The sequence below is a fragment of the Limulus polyphemus genome, unplaced genomic scaffold, assembly GCF_000517525.1.
Source record: "Limulus polyphemus unplaced genomic scaffold, Limulus_polyphemus-2.1.2 Scaffold1036, whole genome shotgun sequence".
NCBI classification, from domain to species: Eukaryota; Metazoa; Arthropoda; class Merostomata; order Xiphosura; family Limulidae; genus Limulus; species Limulus polyphemus.
This window is the reverse complement of record NW_013666646.1, coordinates 277809-300075: the sequence shown is the minus strand read 5'-3', so window position 1 is coordinate 300075 and position 22267 is coordinate 277809. Positions and strand designations below refer to the sequence as shown.

The window sequence follows — 22267 nt, the reverse complement described above, 5'->3', positions numbered from 1 at the left end:
AAGACAACAGTATACCTAGCTCTCCAATAACTCTTAAAAACTCTCAGAGCCTTATAAGTAAAAGTTTTATAAGAGATGCTAGCCAAGAATCTATATTATTGAACTCAGAAGTCTGCTAAATTTTACTTACATTACCTTATGCTGAAAGTTTAACTTATGTTTTAGTTTAAAATGATAATTTTGCTAAAATCTAGAAGTTGCAAAAATCAGAAGCCTCCAGGTTAAGCCTGGCCTTATACATGAAACCAAAATTACACTAAAAGGGAAATTTCCTCCCACCCCCACATTCAGCGAGTGGTTCCATATACAAAAGATGTGACTGTCCCTAGCTGTTATTGGATTTGCATAGAAGAGAAATAACTGTTTCTCTAATTACAAATTATTTTTCTCACAAGAGAATAAAGATAACAGACAATTACAAACACACTTAACATGCACTCTAATGAAAGGGAAGGTTGAGTAACTTACTTGAGCAACTTGCTGCATCATAACTGAAAATGATGAAAAATACAGTGATTTAAATACATTTTGCACATTATGTAAGGGAGTAGAAAACATGGTATATTCCTGTACTACATATCTATGAAATGCAGAAAGACTCATGATAAAATTGAAGAACTACAAAAGAACAACAATAACAAAATACATAATGCCATCTATAATGTGCATAAAGATTATAATAACAAACTTGAAGCAGTACAAAAGTAAATCAAAGAGATAGAAAAGAACATCAGTAATATAATACAACATCTGGAAAATTTATTTATATATATACAAGAACCAAACCAGCCATGCTTCTCTATTCATATCTGCCAGAGAATTTCAACACCAAACATCATTAAGTATAAAATATAGAAGAGGAGAACTCTCAACTGGTGTACACTGATCACTAATGCTGCTGCACTGCTTATGACTCTTCTGGGCTACTCCAACCATGTCTCCTCCTAATCGAGCTGGCTAGTTCAACAATATCGACCAGTTGAGAAATCCACAGATTATGGTAAAAATTACTGTGCATGGCATATCAGTCTCAGTTGAAATAAAAGCAAAATTCTATAATGATTAGATGGAATAGTGAACAACAAGCTTTTCATCTATTGCCATTTAAAAGGACCCAGCCTTAAGAACTTTAAGCAGTCTTCCGGGTGGGAGCCATAACAACTATCAAGTATTGGTGTCTGCCCTGTCAAACATATTTGAAATATCACATAAGGGAAGCAAAAAATTTGCAAAATGTGTGGTCGAGATGAACTGGAGACTGGTGAAAACATTTTTCACAAGTCCAAAAAGTAGACACTGGAGTTTGAAAGTGTGCTTGACTAATGACAAACGGTCTTTCTAAACCAAGTTAGGCTCTGTTTAACAGATTAGTGCTGCATTAGAACTAGCATATGTGTGTTATTGTCTCATACATTTTGAGAAGAAAATACTGTTTAAAGTCACTGATGAAAATGCAAACAAAATACAAAGAATTATTAAAGGTTTCTTTTAAATGAATAGTTCTTATCTTGAAAAACATCAGATTAAAAGATGAAAGAATAATTTTCTTGAGAAAATTAAATGTTCTTTTGTAGAAATGTTTTTCTCTAGTACTGTTAGTGCATAAATATAGGAAATACACAATACAGAAGCAGTAGTGTTCATATTAATGAATCTTTAAATATTAAGATCAATACACTGGATTCATTTACAAAAATAACCCATTTTCTACACTTCTTCACCCGACTCTCTAGACTGTTGTACCATTTGTGGACTTCATTGTGCTTGATGTTAATCTGATTTATTCTTATCCCTGAGAAAGTTTTCTCAGCAACATTTGGTAAAAGAAAAGAACGAGACCTTAGCCAAACTTATGGAACATGTGAATGGTTTACCCAATTACATGTATTTTACCTGGATGCTCCATGAGAAATGACAGATTTGTTTGTTTGTGACCAGTTCATAGATACTATAGTGATTGAGGATATGCTAATTAGACTGAAAGCAAAACGGTTATACATCTTTAAAGGAAGCCCTCCAGTATGCACTGAAACTTGAATCAATTAAAGTTGTAGATAAACAGCTAAATTCACCATTTAGGTATTATAAACCCATCAAATTCAATAGCTTAGAAATATCAGCTGTCATTAATGAATGACTAGAAGAGTTCAAAGATTAATTAGTTTTAAGCCAGAATGAGAAAAGTAAACCACCTGACAAAAGGGGTTTCAGTTGCAAAGGACATATTGCCAGGAAATGCAGACAAAAGGTCTTAGTCTGTCTGTTTCAATTGTAATTTAAAAAGACATTTTGCAAGAAATTGCTCCCAAAGGATGATAGGAGAAGCTAACTGCTATAAGTGTAGAAAATATAGGCATTACATCTGAGAGTTTGGTGAATCAATCTTTTATAATAAGCCAAGAAAAATGATATCTTGAGGATGAGAATATCCCATTTGTACCAATAGAAATAAGAAGGTAAATTTTAAATAATCCAGTTAGTGGGTTTATTGATGGGAAGCTTTGCCATATTTGACCAACACTTGTTCTACAGGTACAATTGTTTGACCTGATTTGATAATGAAAAGTGGGAAATTGCTTTTAGAGGTGAAGCAAGAAGATGGATTGATGAAAACATTTAATGGCAAAGGAAAAATTGGATGTTACTTTCACTTTGGGAACTTCTTTACATGATATGATGTGTAGGTAATTGACATCAAAGAAGAGTACATATTGGAAACTGACTTATCCAGAACCATGGAAGCAATGTTAGGCTATCTTCACAAGTTATAAATAGGACATCTCCACACAATATATGACAGTTACACCTCTAGAGATTGGAGTTCATATAAAAACAAAGATGGGCACACAGGGTAATGAGTACAGCTGACCAAAAGTGCAGCAGAGCAGAATCCAGAAGAAGAATAGGTGGTCCAAGGCAAAAGTCATCTGTTGGGATTGTCTTTGGAAAGATATAGACGAGATAACAGCCAACTGCTTAGCTTCAGTAAAGACTTTGCCAGAGATAAATCAACCCTGCTGGTGAGTTTGAGGTTCCTATGAAGACCACTTCCAGAGTATCAGCAGAGGCATAGCCACTAGAGGTCACTGGGTCTTCATATAATAAGCTACCGAAAAAAATATAACCAAAGGAGATTTGGCAACAGGACAGTTTATATATTACAAATCAGCAAATAAATAAATACCACCTTGTTGATCAAAATTAGGATGGTATTTTGTGTTTTATATATTTTAGTATTTAGACTTCAAATATAAAAAAGAGGAAATGTTTTAAATTATATTTTAACATTTTAATTTAGATATTTTCAATTGTTTATTATGGGAAATTTTTGGCATAATGTAATGGTGATGTGTGAGACCTAGAAATTTCATGAACGAGCAGAAACATCACTCTAGGGGGCAGCTGTTTATGCCACTAATTAATGATTGTAGTATTCATACCTCATTGAACAAAATTTTGAAAAAGTGAACATTTTCTAAAAAAAAAGGATATTTCTGAAAAGTACTGCATGGGAAAGGTGATTGTATTGTGTTGATATAAACTATAATGTTTTTATTTATTAAAAGTGGTACTCTTTACTGAAAAAATAAGTTTACAAATACATCAATAAAGATATAATCAAACCCTCACATACATTTCTAGTGAAAGTCGTGTTCTTGTTGTGAGGAGAGTATTTTTATTTAAAATTGTGTTCTGTGATAAAGAAATGGTTGTTTCACATACCGTAGTTATTTTTCTAATTGTCTGAATCTGGAATACCCAAAGTGTGAATTTTTTTTTATGGATTTGTGTTTGTGGTGCCATTCAGTAGATGATGTCACATCGTATTTATTATTTTGGTCACATACATAGATAGATACACACATATATATATATATATGCTATGTCCATTATAGTAAAATGTCCAGATTTGACATGATGTGCATTAACATTTAGAATTTTCTTCACACTTAGGAAAAACAGATGTTGTAAAAACACCTTAGAGTTAATCAGTGAATTAGTTAGCAAATTAAAGAATTTTGCATTTTGTTTTTAATTCTAGAACTGTAAGCTTTAAATACAACATATAAGATATATATGTATTAATTCTTGTCTGTCTAAAAGTTGCAAATTCTCAGGTATGTTTAGGAAAGCACTTTATACAGGTGATTCTTTCATGGTTATTTGAAATATATTTGTGGTAAAATAAAGTTGGTATCTATTTTTAATTATCTAAATTTAATGTTTTATAAATTAAATAGTGACTTTTAGAGAAACAGCTCTGTTAGATCTTGGATTTAATTGATTGATTAATATAATTTATTTCCTTTGAGCATCAGTTAGTGTCACATAAACCAATTGGTTATTTAAATTATGATTAAATTGCTTAATCAAAAATAGTGTCTCTAATTTTAATGTTTACAATTATTCCAACAATTGATTAATTTAAGCGACTGTTAAATCAATTGTGATTGAAATTATCAACCAATTGAAATTAAGGTATCCGATAATTATGACTTTTGATTATTCCAAATATCCAAGTAATTGAAATATTGTTATTATGCTTGTTTGTTGTTAAGCACAAAGCTGCATAATGGCTAGCTATGGTCTGCCCAATTTTAGCCTTATAAGTTTTTTTTTTACTTCAAGTTTGTTCATCTTTGGTGGTTCATGAGGGGGATTATGATTTTAGGGTCTCAAGTTCAATTCTCATTTCTACCAAGCTTACTCACACAGTCTTTGTTATAGAAAAACTTCTAAGGCTATCTGCCACTATCACTACTTTTGAACTGCTAACTAGATGAAATTTTGTTTTTTGTTTTGAACTGCTGCCTAGAGGGAAAGGAACTGGCTAGCAGCACACAGTAACAGCATTTGATTTATTTATTTTTTAACTGCTGACTAGAAGAAAGGCAATTGACTGGCTTTTTTTCTTGTATATACCATGATTTGAAGAACACTGTGCTGATTAATTAATTAATGGGACTGTCAATTAATCGATTTACAAATATCACTAATTGCCTAGCTCTTCATTTTGTTCTCTGGTTCCAGATCATGTCTCAGCAGGGAATATTAATCCTTTTATCTCACGATGGCTCAGCAGTAAGCTCAAGGGCTAATGATGCTGAAAATTTGGATTTAGTACTCACAACAGGCACAGTTGAGATATCCTATTGTATAGATTTGAGTATAATAACAAATCAATTAATCCTTTGTTTTTGGTTTTTATTACAGACACTGGAGCAATATTTACTTTTGGCAAAAGCAGATTTGCAGATAATATCCCAGGAAAGTTTTGGATTAGAGATGACCCCGTACTACAAGTGGCTTGTGGGGATGAACATACTGCTTTAGTTACAGGTCATTTTATTTAGTTAGTTAATAATTAAAATACAATTAATATCACTTTCTTATCACAGTATCAAATGTCTGTAGTTTCTATGTTTCATTGTAGAATTTGTTTTGAAATAACAGTCAGTCTATAACAAATTATTAAAATCCTGTATGCATTTTCTAGTTTACAGATTTAATCAATAATTTCTATTTCTGATCAGTAAAATTTCCATGTAAGAGTACAGATTGAGATGTTTTATTATTAAATAAATAACTTGAAATTAAAGCATTTTTAAATCACCCAAAAAAGTATTACTTATTTTGATAACAATATTAAAACATTTAAATATAGGACATATGAATACTCGAAGCTTAAGAGCATATGCCTTAAATGCATATAGGCAAACATGAGATGATACAGTGTGAATGAAGGGTATGATCACATTTATGGAAATTAAGGTTGTAGGTATGTCAGCCAATCGTTTAGCACCAGGAAGCTCAATTTGCAAATATAAGTTTGAAGGAATTTCATAGTGTAGATAAAACTACATGTTCAGTCAGATGTGTAGAAACAGTGCCTTGACTGCCATATAATATACAGTATAAAGAAGGAAGCACTCTTGAAGCTTATTTATATGTGTTGCATGATTTATATTTTTTCATCATTAGGAATGCATTTTCTGGATTAGTAGAACAATAGGCATATGTTGTAAAAGGTTAAAATTGTTGTTTATACCTTTCAATGAATCTCAATAACTTAAGTTTTATTTACAGTGTGTAATTTACAAACATTACCTTTTACGCTTGCTAATAAGTAAATTGTGCACACATCTATGTATGTACATACTATTGTACTGTTATTTCCAAGAGGGAAAGAATTAACCCAATGTATAAAAAAATTTTTAACTTGAAAGCACTTTTAACAATGGACAACAAGGAACCATTTGGCCCTTCAAAGCTGTATTTGCGCACCTACCCTTGAAAAAAGTAAAACATTTAAACCTTCCCTATATTTTTTTCAGGAAATCATCAGTTCCCTTCCCAAACTTCTCTTAAGTACTGACATCCACTACTGATAATCAACTTGGAAGAAAAATAAAACTGTCTTAACTGGAACCTAGCCTGTTTTAGAAAATTTTCAATTTTGTCCTCTCATCCTATTTTTGTCAGAATATAGTATAAAAAAGTTAGAGGCATTTATCCTATTCATCCCCTGGATAATCTTGTAAACCTCATCTATATCACCTCTTACTCTTCTTTTTTCAAGAGAAAATAAAGAGATTCAAAAATGATACTTACCTCTCTGCACCACTAAGAGATATTACCTTACGTGCAACTGCCATGGAATTTCCTGTGCATGCCACAAGACTCAAACAAACTCCCACCCGTATATGTGTTTATGTGAATTGCATCAGTCTATGATGTAATTGACATAATGCTATAGATCTTCACTCATAGGAGGATAACAGGCATAGTAATCCCCATTTGCACTAGTACATGATCACAGGCTCATTCTTTTATTGGCTCTGCCTGTGTTCGGACATTTTTTTTTCCTGTGCTTGTTGAGTTTCTAGTCACCTTAACCCTCTTGCTACAGAGGTCAAAGAGTGCATGTCACAATGTTTTTGTGAGTTATTTCCAAAATTTAATTAAATAACTATATTACCATTGTATGTCAATAAAATTGGCATCAAAACATAGTATATAATCCATTTTTAATATTGTATTTATTTACTTTTCTTAATTTTAAAGAAAATATTAAAAACAAAATGCTAAATATCCTTTTTTGTATGTCACATGGCATGTCCTCTTGTATTATTGGTCAGTTTATATTGTATTACGCTTACAATGCAATGTCTGTAGTGGTTTACGAATTAGAAACACCAATTTCAGACATTAACAAGTTAGAATATGAAATAAGAACCTCCCATCATTTTGATTTCCTGAGATATCAATATATTTAGCAAACACACCAGAGTAGCCCATCCTACTACTACATTCTTTTGAAACCTTTTGTCTACTCACACCTACTTTCTGAATTACATGTTTACAACCAGTAGAGAGAGCACATTCCAAACTACATAGATCTGACAGTCATTTGTAATTGACTTGAAGGGGAAACTTGTATTCTGATATGATAATTTACCTCTTCTCACATATAACTTTTCTTGGCAACTACTGCCTTCTACATGTGCTAATTTTTGCTTGCCACTAGCCTTGTGCTCCCACCTACATCCATGTATTTGCATGTGTTACAGCTGCATTGTAGCATGCAAATGAGCATGCGACAACCATCCACCAATAGGAGTGTGACATACCCTCTTAGCACAGCTGATTCCTTCTGTACTGTAGAACCTAATATTCACTTCTCGATTTGGCACACTTGAATGCAGATGTATTTTAATTTCTCTAGTTTTTACTTCATTTTTTATATTTTACCTAATTTGTTCAACAAATAACATAGTTGTTTTTACATTCTGTAATATTCCATGATAACTTGTGGATGGAATTTGTTTTATCCACACAAGTTTCTTTTATTTGAATTTTCAAAATGGTGTTGCAACTACTACTTCTTTTGTAACACTTGCCATTGTACAACAACTATCATTTCCATAGAGGGCAGCACTGAACGAGAATAGTTAATTTTATGAGAGAAGGTAAGTACCTATCACAAATACATTTTCAGTATAGGAAAATTATAACTTCTATGGATTCAGGCCCTGGTATTTCAGGGAGATGGTTTCAGCCTTCTTTCCATTATGTTTACATTATCATGCATCAGGTGTTTGGTTCCCTCCTGCTTATTTCCTTTCCAGCTCATGTCCCTAGTCATTATGTTTCTTTGGCTTTTGTGGAGCCTGTCTCACCTGTGAACAATTTTGATGAGCTTTTCAACCTCTTGACTTTATTCTGGCTCTTCTCTCACTGATGAAGAACAAGTACTTCCTCCTTTTCTGTTTACTACACTCATGAATCAGGTATTTGATATTCCGTCTTTTTTACCTGTATATCATAACGTCTCTTTGGTTATTTTACTTTATGTACCTCCTTTTGTTCCAACTTTATGTTGCCCCATATCTTTCTTGTCCTGCTCATCTTTGTGACTCTTTTGCTATGGCTTCGGGTCATGGCCCTTTTATATTTCTTTATACCAGTTTCTTGTGTCCTTTCTTTCTGCTTGGGGTGCATGAGAGTTATTCTTCTTTACCTTTCTTTCCAGCAGTCTGTTTGTTTTTGTCTGTATTTGCTCCTCTACTCTCTTTCTCTGCCCTTATTACATTCTAATAGTTCTGGTGGATAGCTTCTCGTAGTTTGCAGGAAGTTCTAGGCCTCAGTTGGGCGATGTATATATATATGTATGTATAGGCAACCAAGTGAACACAAGAAGTTGTCAGAAAATGTTAAGTTCGAGAAAGTGAAGTTAGACTGCATGATTGTTAGTTTAGCCATAATGGGCAATATTTAAAGTGAGTTTCACAGTGGTATTGTAATAACAGAGATAAAGGAGAATAATATTTCTTGTCAAAGGGGGTTCTAAAGTGTTCTGTGTGGACTTTGACAGGAAACAATTATTTGAAATTCTGGATACAACTGTGGTAACCCCCAGGGTAACGTAAGTGAATCTATCACAGATTGTACAGTAAGAAACAGAGTAGAGAAAAATATATTGTCTTGTCCATTGAGTTCTAAAGTAACAGAACTAGGCTGTGTGGACTTTTGACAAGAAAAGAAAATTATTTAAAGTTTTAGATACAACTGTGATATCCTATAGTGTAAATCATTTTTGTACATACGTTTTACTTGTTTTGAATATATTATTTTAAAACAAGTTGATCATGTGCTGTCTGTTTATTTATTGCCAACAAATCACAGATACCTACTGTAAAGAATCTGGCCCATACATATATAAAAACCTGACATTTGGCGAGCCAGCCAGGATTATACGGTGCTAAACAACAGTAGGAGAAGATGTGAATGACATTTGAAGTAGGCTTATATACACACAACTGTAGTGGTGATGAAAATAGTGTAGATATTACAGTCATGCTATACAATCATGTCAACAGATTTTGATCAGTGGATTGAAAGAGGTGAGCATCTTGGGCTCAAAGATGGCAAACTACGAGGGTTCATTAAACAACAACAAGAACTGGAGAGAGAAGAGCATAGACAGAGCAGAAGGAAAAAAAGACTAAAAGTAGAAAGAGAGAAAGGAGAATATCATAGAAAGGATACATTGGAAATAGGGAGGATAAAAGCACAAAGAGAGAAAGAAGAAAAGGAGAGAGAAGAAAATTAGAAAATGACTGGAAATAGAGAGTGAGAAAGAAAAAGAATAAGAGCACAAATTTTGAAAGATTCTTTGTTTATATGTTTGAAGTTAAGCACAAAGCAACAGAAAGGGCTATCTGTGCTCTGCCCACCATGGGTATCAAAACCCAGATTCTAGCATTGTAAGTCTGCAGACATACTGCTGTGCCACTTGGGGGACTTAATTGTGAAATAAGAAAAGGAGATAGGTAGAGGAAAGACTGGAAATAGAGGGAAAAAGAGCAAAAATTGAGATCGCCAAGCTCACCCAACAGAAAGAAGAAGGACCCAAGAATGACAATGGTGTCAGGGCCAGCTGACCAAAGCTACCCAAATTTGATGAACAGCAAGATGACATGGATGCTTTTCTGGAGAGATATGAAAGATTACCCAAAGTCAAAACTGGCACAAAGGCATCTGGGCAGTCTGTCTCAGCCTACTTCTCACAGGAAAAGGCCTAAAATTACATGCATGCATGATGTCAGAAAATGCCATGAACTATGACAAGTTAAAAGTAGCCTTGCTGAAACACTATGAACTTATTGAAGAAGGTTTTCATCAGACACTGGAGAAACTATTTCAATTTGTGTCATATTTTGATGATAGTTTACAAGATGTACTGACATGGTCAAGGGTGAAAATAGTTTTGATGTACTGGCAGATCTACTAATACGTGAACGGGCTAACTGAGCCTTTTTGGATATGATTTTTCAGGTGTGTTCTGTTTTATCGATTTCACTTATTTCATATGATCCTGTTTCTTCCTTGTTATATGACACCCCATCCTTAGAGTACCTTGTTTTCTCTGCTTCTCCTGACATCAGGATTCATGCTAAGCACTTAACATGCCTCATGCTCCACGGGCTTCTGATCATTATGCTTTGGTTTATCATCAAGCTGATCAACCATTTCTTGACTCCCAGGAGATGGAGTCACTTTTGCTAGTGTGAGTTGCTGACCCTGATAATCCTATCAGTTTCTCCCACGACCAGATTTCCCACCTTCATCTTACCTTAGCTATTCTCCTACAGTACTTTCTCACCACACACCACACCACGATCCCCTGAGGGGTTTTGGGGGTACCGTTTCACTCATTATCTCCATATTAGCACGATTATCTTACTTAACCCTATTCCTTCACACACATGGTTTCTTTGCTGTTGGGATCTTATTGGGAGGGATGCTGCTTTGTCACAAGTTCATTTACCTTTCACTTATCTTAGAGTTGGCTCCTTTTCTCTGTCAGTCGTTTTTGGAGATTTTCCTAATTCTTTGGAGTCTGTCTGTTTGACAACATTCGACCATTCCATCTTTGGTTGCTCGTTTTTCTAATTATGATCCCATGCCCTCTCCTATAACTGTGTTTTTGTCATGCTCCCTCCTCTCTTTTACCAATTCATACCAGTAGGGGTTCAATGCTTCATTGTGGGTCTCGATATCAGATTCATCGTCACCAGCAGTTCAGTGACTGTTTGGTGTTTTCTAGTTCAGTGGAGGCACATTTAACCGATTTTGTTCCCCTGTGGCTGGAATTCATTGCCAATCCTTGGGTGATCCAATTTTTATCAGAAAGACTTTTCGTCCTTTTCCTTTCTCCACCCACATTGTCTCCTGTACCAATATCCTTTTCATTACCTCGGGATCCCGCTACCAGTCAGCATCTACCCAAAGCTGAGCAGACTCTTCTATCACAGAAAGCTATCAATCTTGTCATCCAGCCATCCCCAAGTTTTTACTCCAAGCTTTTTGTTGTCCCCAAGAAAACCGGGGACTGGCATCCTGTGACCAATCTGTCCCACCTTAACCAATTTTGGATCTTCCCCATTTTACCATGGAGTCCTTTCTCACACTGAGATGTTATTTTTATTTCCTTCAGGATTGTAGATGACTCAGATGTCTCGATTGTTTATCCCCAAATTCCTATTTCTCATCAGTCCAGACACTATCTTCAGTTTTTCCACTACTATATTGTGTATCAGTTCCATGCCTTACCTTTTTGGCTTGCTTTTACAATGTATGTATTTTTTCAGATGGTCTAAGCCTTTGTCCATCTTCTGTATGCTAGACAGTTGCATTTACACCTTTATTTGGAGTACTGACTCCTGCTAGCTCCTTCCAAACTGGAGTCTTCTCAACACACATCTGCTACTAAGAGAAGCAGCTCATGTTGGTTGGATTCTCAAGATGGAGAAATCTTCCCTTTTGCCTACCCAATATCTTATCCACTTAGAAGTATTTTTCAATACCCACCTCAGTTGGGCCCAACCTTCTCCACTTCGTCTCCAGTCAATGGAGTTTTCAGTTCTCCATGCCTTTGCTGCTCCTTCTTTTTTTCAAGTGAGGTTCTATTGCTTTTGGAGACTTGGGCTTTTATGGAAGCCCTTATCCTGTTGGGTCATGCATGTATGTGTTCTCTTCAGTGAACACTGCATGACCAATGGAATCTTGCTCAGGATCCTTTGGTCTTCTTAATTACCCTTCCTTCTTCCCTTTTAGATGATCTACATTGGTGGTTGAATCAATCATCAAGGGCGTACCCTTTGTGGTCAAATGCTAGAAATTTTTTATTGGTCCCACATGCTGTAGATTTATCTCCTTGTATCTCATGCTCTGGGTGCTTTCAACCTTGTGGCAGATCTCATTGCCAAACCTGACAAGGTTTATCACATGGAGTTTTCTCTCGACCCTCAGGTTTTAATATGACACTGCAACAGGTGGGGTAGTCCTCATCTAGATGATTTTGCCACTTTTCTCAACTCCAAGTTACTTCTTTTTGGGTCTCCTGTTCCTCATCCTCAGCCCCTGACTGTAGATGTTTTCAGTCAGTACTGGACCAAGTGGTACCTTTATGTTTACCATCTTATCTGACTCCTTCCATGCTACTCACGGTCAGGTTCTTCTGATTGTTCCTTATTGGCTGGTGCGACCTTGGTTTCCTCATCTCATTCAGCTTCAAACTACACCCTCTTGCCTCTTTCTCTCACTCCATCCCTAATCTGTCATCCTCAGTCACCAGTCCTTCACATCCTCCGGCTTCATACCTGGCATTTATCAGGTCCCTGGCAAGGTGATCTAGACTGTCTAGACATGTTGCTTCCCTTTTAGCTTGGACTGCTCAGTCTTCCTCTTTTGAGGTTTATCAACATAATGGAACATCTTCTGTCATTGGTCTTTGTGTCTGAGTTTTCTCCTTCTTGGACCATGGTTCCTCATATTATGGATTACCTCACCTGGTTGTTTGATCATGGGGCTTCTGTCTCTTCTATACCTGGTTATCACACAGCCCTATTCAACATTTTTCCTGGTAACATTTGGTGTTTTCCTCTCTTACCATCTCCCTTTTATTGCATAGACCTCCCAGATACATAGACCTCCTCACTAGGTGTTTCTTCTGTATTGCAATATCAATCTTGTTCTTCACTGCTTTACACTCCCTCCATTTGAACCTTTGGCCTCATGTTCCTTGTTTCACCTACTCCTTTTTTCCTGTGGGCATCATTGGTGTGATATCTTTGCCATTCATATTTCACATATTCTGTTCCATTCCACATATGTTCTCTTTTATCTGGATCATTCTTTCATACCCAAAACCTCAACGGCTCATGAGGGACATTTTTCCTTTTCGACACATTTATTCTATCCATTTCCCACCTTTATTCCTGGACTGATCTGGGTATATTTCTATGCCCTGTACATTGCCTGCATAGCTTCCTTCTGTGATTCCATTTCCTACCTTTTCATCCCTTGGCAACAATCCTCTACACTTGACCTTTTTCTCTACCCTTATAGTTTGGGTTTGGCAACTGATAAGATTGGCATATTCTTCCTTGTCTCCTTCCAGAAATCTGTTCCAAGTGTTGTCACCTCAGATCAGGCACCTTGGCTTTTCCCTTGCATCTCACCTTTGTTGTCCATGGGAGGAAATTCTTCAATCGGGCATGTGGACTACACCTCATACATTCATCTCCCACCATATTCATCAGGTGGATGTTTCTTCCTTATCGGGATACTGCCTTCCACCTTTTGCCATACTGTAAACTTAGGTGTGGCTCTGATTAAGTAGGTTATCTTTTCTATACATATTTTTTCCTTCTAGTGGCATGTCTAATTTAGGTTTAGGATCCTACTCAGTGGTGAGCATTGCCTGTCCAGGTATACTACCTATTTCTCAAATCCACACTGTACAGCCAAAATGTAAACCCATGGCTAATAACACACACTGTTGAGATTGCATATTTCACAAGATCACTAGTAGGTTATCCTTGCAATATATTTGCTTCATAACTATGCCCATTCCAGATTGTACTTAGCCATGGACTTACATGGGTAAAGCAGGAGGGGATAGTTGCCCATCCCTGCCATCTCTTCAATTCAATGAATCAGGGATGGTCTGCCTTTGAAAATTGCATTTTCATGATCCCCCATTGCACTATCTCTCATGTTAGCATTCCTCTGGACTCTACCACATTCTGTCCCCCCATTATTCTTCTAGTGGAGTATGCGAGTCTTTGCCACTTTTCAGTTTGAGGCTGCTTGTGTGGTGGACCATGATGTAGTCCTCCTGAATGTGATCACTTCCATTTAGTAGTGAGTAAGGCGTTGGTGTTCTTTTGATGTATGTGGCATTTGATCCTCCTGTTATGTACTCCACCTCCATGTGGTGGAGTTCTAGAGGTTTATGTTGTGCTCAGCTTCTGTGCAGTTCTATCTGGAGGTTGCATATATTTACTAGAGGCAATCCATTTCTGTGCAGTAGGACCTGGAGGTTGATGTTATGCTCCAGCTTTTATGTGTTCCAATCTAATGGATGATGTTGCTTTGTATTAGGTAGATCTGTCACATTGCAGTGCACCCCTCCATTTGGGATCCCTTGTCCTACTGTCACCTGGATGTCAGTTCCCATTGAGTGGTTTTGGATTAGAGCTGGACCAATCAACATAAATTCTCGTATATTTGTTGGCTGTCATTCCTCATCCTAACTCAATTTTTATAGTTTTGCCTCATATTCTCCACCTTTGTGTGGTGTGTGTGACATATTTATTATATATTTATTTTAGTATTGATGTTTGCTTAAATACGATTTATATTTACAAGTATACATAAATTATACAGTTAAATATGTATTGCAAAACTCCTGCCTATTCTCTAAAGTTGTAGAAGATTCTTGAGTGTAAGAATCAACAATATATGTATTTACGTAAATGCTTAATGTAGCTTTGTATTGTTACATAATCTGAATTTTCTAGAAACTCTCCACACGCCTGTAAATATAACCAACACAATGCACCAAAAGAGAGTATCTATTATTAGTTTGCTATAGTCAGTTTGCTATAAACTTTGGAAGCTATAACTGTGATTTTTTTAATGCTTATCAATCGGAAAACTTCAGATATTTGACCAGGAGCATTTACAAAGTTTGAACATTACAAATCATTTAACATAAGTGGATTCTCATCGAACATTAGTACTTTTACGAAAACATTATCTAACTTCAAGGGTGTAAAACTCGGGGTGTGTGTGGCTGGTGAGTAACGAAAATCAAAGCTAGCTAGCTTCCCGTTAAGTGAATTGTACCTACGTAAACTCGTAATTAACTTGCTCATCGTGAACCTTTGATAAGATATCAAGGAAGTTCCAGACTAGAAAGAAGACTTTATATTGCTTGTAAGTTTGTAATATTTTTGCATATAAATCATTGTGTGTAATAACTATTTGTAATAACTGTTAATGTAAATTGTATTGTTGTTTGTATATTAAAACATATTTGTGTTAAAAAAGAAAACTGTGTGCATCAATCTGGTTGGCAAATATCATAAACTGACTATATATCGGATTTTACTTAACAGCTAAATTCAAAGTACAATTTAACTACTAAATTTAAAGTATCATTTAATTCAATTTCAGGCTATTTGAAATTCTAATACGTAACATGTGTCTCGGAGGTTGATGTTGCCATCATTCAGATGCCGGGTTCCTAGATGTATGGTTGTTGTTATGGACTTGCACTCAGTCCCATTTCATAGTTTGGTTTGAAAAGTATATACTTTTGTTCTGCACAACTTGAGGTGAACTCATCGTTGATCCTTCTCTTACCATGGGTTGGAAGCGTTATTCCCAATACTACTGGGTTTTTACTGGAGTTGACCAGCTGCATATGGTCCAATGCACCCTAGTCACTCTAAACTTTGGGGCATATCCATTTTCGTTTTCTCCACATTCTTATCTGTGGATGTTTCTTCTAAAATCATTCTTCATCAGGATTGAGATTCAGGTATATTGTGGTTTGAATTTGCACACCCACCTGTTTTTTCTCTCCATTTTTGGTTGTGCTCCTCCCATTTTTTGCCCGTGTATGCAACACCAATTTCTACGCTGGGCATTGAGTATGCCTGGTAAAGAAGTGGTGTGGTCTCTTACATGTGTTCCTTTCCCAATAGGGATCACACTTCAAAGATGTTCTTCAGATGCTTTCAAAGGATACTTCTTTTTATCTCTCATACACTGGTCCCTCCACCTATTCAGTGTGGGATTCTAGCTATACATGTGAGAGGAGGTAAGGTACTGTAACTGGAAGCCATTATTTTCCTATACTGAAAAGATATTTCCAATAATACTTACCTCCTCTAGGCCCAGCATGACCAGGTGGTTTGGGCGATTGACTCACAATCTGAGGGTTGCGGGTTCAATTCCCCGTCCCACCAAGCATCCTCGTCCCTTCAGCCATGGGGGCATTATAATCTGACAGTCAATCCCACTATTCATTGGTAAGAGTAGCCCAAGAGATGGTGGTGGGTGGTGATGACTAGCTACCTTCCTTCTAGTCTTTCACTGCTAAATTAGGGATGGCTAGTGCAGATAGCCCTCGTTTAGCTATGCTCAAAATTCAAAACAAACCAAATCAAACAATACCTCCTCTCACACTTTTCATCCTTCCTCCCCATTTTAAACCAGTGCTTTTTTTTCATTCTAATCTTGAAGCAATAGTTTGGTAGAATTGAATAGAGGGAGTCACATGCATTGGGAGGGTGTTGCACTTCTCTTGGTGGAGGGTTGTCACATGATGATTTAGATGCGAGATGAAATGAACCATGTTGATCATGGGGTATATTGGAGCTCAAGGCTTGTAGCCTGTGAAAATTGTTTTACATATAGAGAGCAGCACTGGTGGTAAGTACCTATCAGAAATATATTTTTAGTATTGGAAAATAATAACTTTCAATGTGTAATTTATATATATATATATATATTTAGGTTACGGGTTAAGGTTCTTATTTTAAATAGCATAGATATAACTGGGGTAACATTTAGCTTTTAAAGGGTTTTAATCCTTGTGGTGTCTAATGTATTCATTTTTACAGGATTTGCTTTAAAGTGCTATCTATGTTAAAGGGTTTAGATTATGTATGTTTTATTGTAAGCATAGTTGGTTATACTATCCTCTTCTAAGAGAGATGGCTTCCTCATTGCAAAAGGTTTGATTTAATATGTATCATTGATAAAGCATCAATATTCTGTTGGGAATTTTTTTATAGGGTATTTTTGTATTAATTTTTTTAGTTTAACCTACAAGCTGGCACACACACTAGACCACCCTTTCTAAAGGATATGGGTGAAACTTATAACACCAGTAATGTATAGTGTTATTTTGTATTGTAAGTGATTCATTTTAAGTGTTTCTGGGCAAGTAATGTATAGGGGAAGAGTAAGTTAGCTTAACTTCTTAAGCATTATGTGAGTAAAGTTTGATCTGGCTTTTTTTTTATAGTTCTAGTGTTAGGAATTGCCTGGTCAGCCTGGAAAAAAAAGTGGGGAGAGGCTGAGGTATGGGAATCTACTATATGTTTTCCACCTCTTTAGTCAAATAATATAATTTTCTAAATTATGTTGTTTTCCAAATTTCCCCAGTTGAACAAACTGTCGCATTCATTAGGGGGTGAACTAGAATAAGTAGGGATTAAGAACCTGTTTGTCTGGTTCTATTACAGAAATAACAACATTGTTTGTAATTAGTGAGCTGAGTTATTCTTGTCAACGAATTAGGTAATAGTTGTAAGTAGACTCACTCTTGATCTTTACTGCCTGTTGGCCAGTTAACCTAACAAGAACCAGTCACTGCTTTCTTGTGTCAGGAACTTTACGATTTATTGAAATATTTAAGATGGTATTGGAGCTTAGAGAGAGATTTTTATCACATAGATTCAAGATAGAATTTTCAAAGAAATTTTGTTTGTGTCTTTATTCAGTTAATTTGTTCAGCAGAAACCATGCTGGCTTCAGCTAATATTTTTCCTTTGTTCAACATACCAAGAACTCTTAAAAGTTCTGGAATTAGATCTGTGTGGCTCTCCCGGTTAGTGTCTTTACTTTCATTTTATTTAGGGAGAACTCCTAAAGTTCTTGTACAGTGTTAATCATTCACTTTTCATGAATAAAGTTTAGTTTCATTGTTTACAATCATTTTTGTTTTGAGTAAACTCCATAAGGCTCTTGCTAGTAATTCAAAGTTGTTTATGTTTGCTCTACTTGAACAAGTTTTACAGTTCATTTCATTTCAAGTGTGAAGCATATTTAGTAAAGTGTTGATCCACCATTGATATAGTCATTTTTAAGTAAAGTTTTTTTGTTAGTGAAATCCAAGTATGGGCTTGGATTTCACATTTGTAGTGCATTTTACTTAGATTAAAATGAAAGTATCATACCTTCAGTTGGTGTTATCTTTACTTAGTGGTTTCATTTTACTCATACTAGTGTGAATTTCATAGCTAATTTTCTGTGTGGCACCTTATCAAAATCTTTATTGAAATCTAGTAAACCATGTCTACAACCTTTCCCCTATCCAGATAACAAATAACATCTTCGAAAAAAGATAACACATAAGTAAAGTAAGATTTGCCTTTGGTAAAACCATGTTTGCTTTCATTTATGTTATCATTTTTCACTAAATGATTTTGAAAGTTTCTATTATCTAATTCTTTATAATTTATCATACTACAGAAGACTAACACACCTATTATTTTCAGGGCAACTCTTATTATTTTATTTACAAATAGCAGTAACATAAGCAACACCACACTCCTCAGGCACTTACCCACTGTCTGTTGAGCTACAAAAAAATGAAAGAGAGAGAGACTTGCATGTTCTATCTTTGATCTCTTTTAAAACACTGAGGAGGAGAATATGTCTGCCCCCTTGTACTTTGTCTGTTTTTAAAATTTCATTTTTTCTACTTACTACTAAAGAATTAATAAGTACTTGACTCAGGTCAAGGTTGAGAATATTGTTAATATCCCTTCTTGTAAAAATAGAAGAGAATAAAACTTCAGGTGAGCTATCTGGATGGTTTGTAGCTTCTAATAGTGATTGTTCCACTGAGAGATGCCATAATGTTCATAGTTTATTCTGCCATTTTTGCAAATTGCAATGGTCATTCCAGCCTCAGGGTCTGCATCTAGTATAAAGTTAAAGCCAATGAAAGTGAACTCTTTAGGGTCTGAGACTTTAGATTTTTGAAATAATGTAATGTTATAAAATTCAGAGAGATTTTCAAGGCATTATTTACTTCCTCTGAATCCCCATAATATTGCAGTAACAGTGACCTGTTATAATGTGAAAATGATGAAGTTTGGTCCAATTTTTATGCATGTATATCATATACAATCTCAGTGTTAGGCCACACTTTCTGTGTTATCCTTCTCTTGCTGGACAATTGAGATTCCATGTTGAGTGTACTATCTCTTGTGTTCCAATGGGTGTCCATCTGGACACTTTTTTTTTAATTTATTATTGTTTGTAGGCAATACATTAACCTCTCACTGTTCAGAACTCCTGTTCTTAGCCCCATCCACCCTAATAAAGCTTGCATGTAATGGCTGACCACCATTTGGATGGGACTACTAATAGGGTATAAAGATACCTTTCCATCATTGAAAGTCTCCCTGGCACATAAGCTTCTACCAATCAGTCCTGCTTTTATGTGGTAACTTGGCATGACCTTGTTGTTTCTACCTTCTAGTAACAGAGTACTTTCTGCTTGATGATATGACAACCAACTCTGGGTATGTATGGCACTATCTGGTAAAGTTTATAGATCTAAGTTGTGTTGGCCATTGATTCCAGAGATTCATCAACCTTAATGTTGCACACAGCTAGGCGTCAGGCAGTTAACACTGGGACTTATCTTACTAATAGATCAGTTCCTGTCTCAGACTGATACCTAAACATATACTAAGACTATGTTAACTCAAACATTAGTGATGATTCTGTTCTTGTACTTAGAATTCAACTCACAGAAACTAATATAATTATACTAAACACTAGAGCTATTCCCAACACACAATAACACTGTACTAAACTTATAAATGAGCACAGTAATGGGTTAAAATTCAAGGGACTTGTGTAAATATTTAAAATATTAAAATACTCAATCAATTTTGTATAATACACAATTAAGATTCAATTTAAAAAATGGATCAACGGACATAAAAGACTACATGTTTTGACATTGTTCACGTCATCCTCAGGAGAAGGAAAAACAAATTCTATGCATCATATAAATACAAAAAGCTGTGGCCATGTGACTACTAATTTACATATATAACTTCCTGATTTTCTAACCCTTCATCCTTATCTAAGATTACATTATTTTTGCTTTATTTCATTATTTCTATGGTTTCTCTTATATTTCTATCCATCATATTATTCGGTTGAGCCAGAATAACAGTTTTTTTTTTCCACTGGATAACATGACCAGTATAATTTACATGTTCAGCTAGTGCAGAGTTTTAACTTTTGTTTTTAGCATTTCTCTTATGTTCATTTACTCTAAATTTTAAATTTCTACTAGTATGACCAATGTATTCACCACCACATTCACATTCAATTTTATAAATACCTGTTTTCTCCATTAAATTGATTTCATAACCTTAGTTTTATTTAATATTTGACTGATTTTATTCAATGGCTTATAAATGGGAATATTTTTTTGTTTTTTGAACTTATGACAAATTTGACATGACAAACCTGGGACATATGGTAAAAACAACATTTCTTTTTTATCTATTTTACCAAATGTTGATTTTAGTTTACTTTTTTGATCATAATTTGTTATGAAATAATGAAATAAAGCAAAAATAATGTAATCTTAGATAAGGATGAAAGGTAAAAAAATCAAAAACTAAGTAGATGGTGTGACCTTTTTTAAATATGTAAACACCTCAAACATTTTACTATTTTACATTTGCAGGTTTGCCTTGAATTCAACCTTGTTTCCATCTTGACAACAACAAGCACTTAGATATTTGGGCTCACTGTCTCAGCAGTTCCTTACAGGTTTCACAAAACGTTTGGGGATCATGAGTATTCCATAGATAATGTATTACAACAGTATCATGACCACTGACTGAATTAGGGTAAACAATTCCCCAACTGTATTGACAAAAACCAATCATAACTTCTTTGGATGTTATTTAATTTTAGATTTGCATAAACCTCTGAATTCTTCATAAAATAATGCATATTCCTGTAGATTAAAAAAAGCAATCTAAATGCCAGATAAGGTTCCTACAAAGTGCACTACCACTTCTGCAGCCATTGAGTCAGAGATTTCTTGTTAAAACCCAGTACACAAAATAAATAAGGAGATTAATTCTATTACTTCTATTCAGAGGCATAGTGCAGAATGTGTGGACCCCACCTGCAAGGCCAGAATCTGCAGTTCGTGGGTTCAAATCCCTGTCCCACAAAATATACTTGCTCTCTTAAGATGTGGGGTATTATAATGAGACAGTCAATCCCACTGTTCATTTGTAAAAGAGTAGCCCGAGAGTTGGCAGTGAGAGGTGATGACTAGCTGCTTTCCCTCTAGTCTTTCACTGCTAAATTAGGGATGGCTAGCACAGATAGCCCTCATTTAGCTTTGAACAAATTCAAACCAAAAAAACAAACAAACTGTCCTGCAAACCTTCCCATTGGACCACATTCATATCTTATTTGTTATAGCACTATGGGCCTCTATTTAGCATAGGCCTCCCCGAAACTGCAGGGTCTGCAGAAGCACTTGTTATGTCGTTGCTTCTACTATTGTAATATATCCAGTTGAACTGAATATAGATTTGAGATTTACCTGATTGCTCTGCTTAAAGTGGGAGATTGGAATAATATATGACACTACAGACTAATTCTGAAGTTAAACTGGCTGTGTTTAAGCTAAGGAATAAATGCACTGAACACAAAGTATAATACACAATACACACAATCTTTATTAGAACTGAAAAACACTGTGTGTGTGCTTGCTTACAATGTACTATTGCAGCTTCATGAAGTCAAGATCGTCAAGCCAGGATGAGACTAGGAAACAGACTTGAAGAAGGTTTGATTACAACTGACTAAATGAAGGTTTCTATTAAAATAAAACCACATATTTATTTAACCTGATTGTGCTACCATGGGACTGGTTATTCTCTTTCCACACTGGTGAGGCCATGATCTCTAAATAATACCTGTACACAGCGTGGTCACAAGTAAATAGACACCAATCTAAGCATTGGTATGAATCTTACCTCACTTGCTCCAGCCTTTATACCCTACTACACAGCATGGTCACAAGTAAATAGACACAATCTTTTCAGAAAAAATGAATTTTTTT

General features: G+C 35.3%; 1 protein-coding gene across 1 annotated transcript in view; it reads left to right on the top strand.

The window, feature by feature from the left end:
* Window positions 1-22267, top strand: part of LOC106461811 (X-linked retinitis pigmentosa GTPase regulator-like) — a 150846-nt gene that overhangs the window by 2995 nt on the left and 125584 nt on the right. The window contains exon 2 of the mRNA XM_022388887.1: window positions 5215-5340. Coding sequence (XP_022244595.1) covers window positions 5215-5340 — 126 coding nt within the window. The remainder of the gene's footprint in view (window positions 1-5214; window positions 5341-22267) is intronic.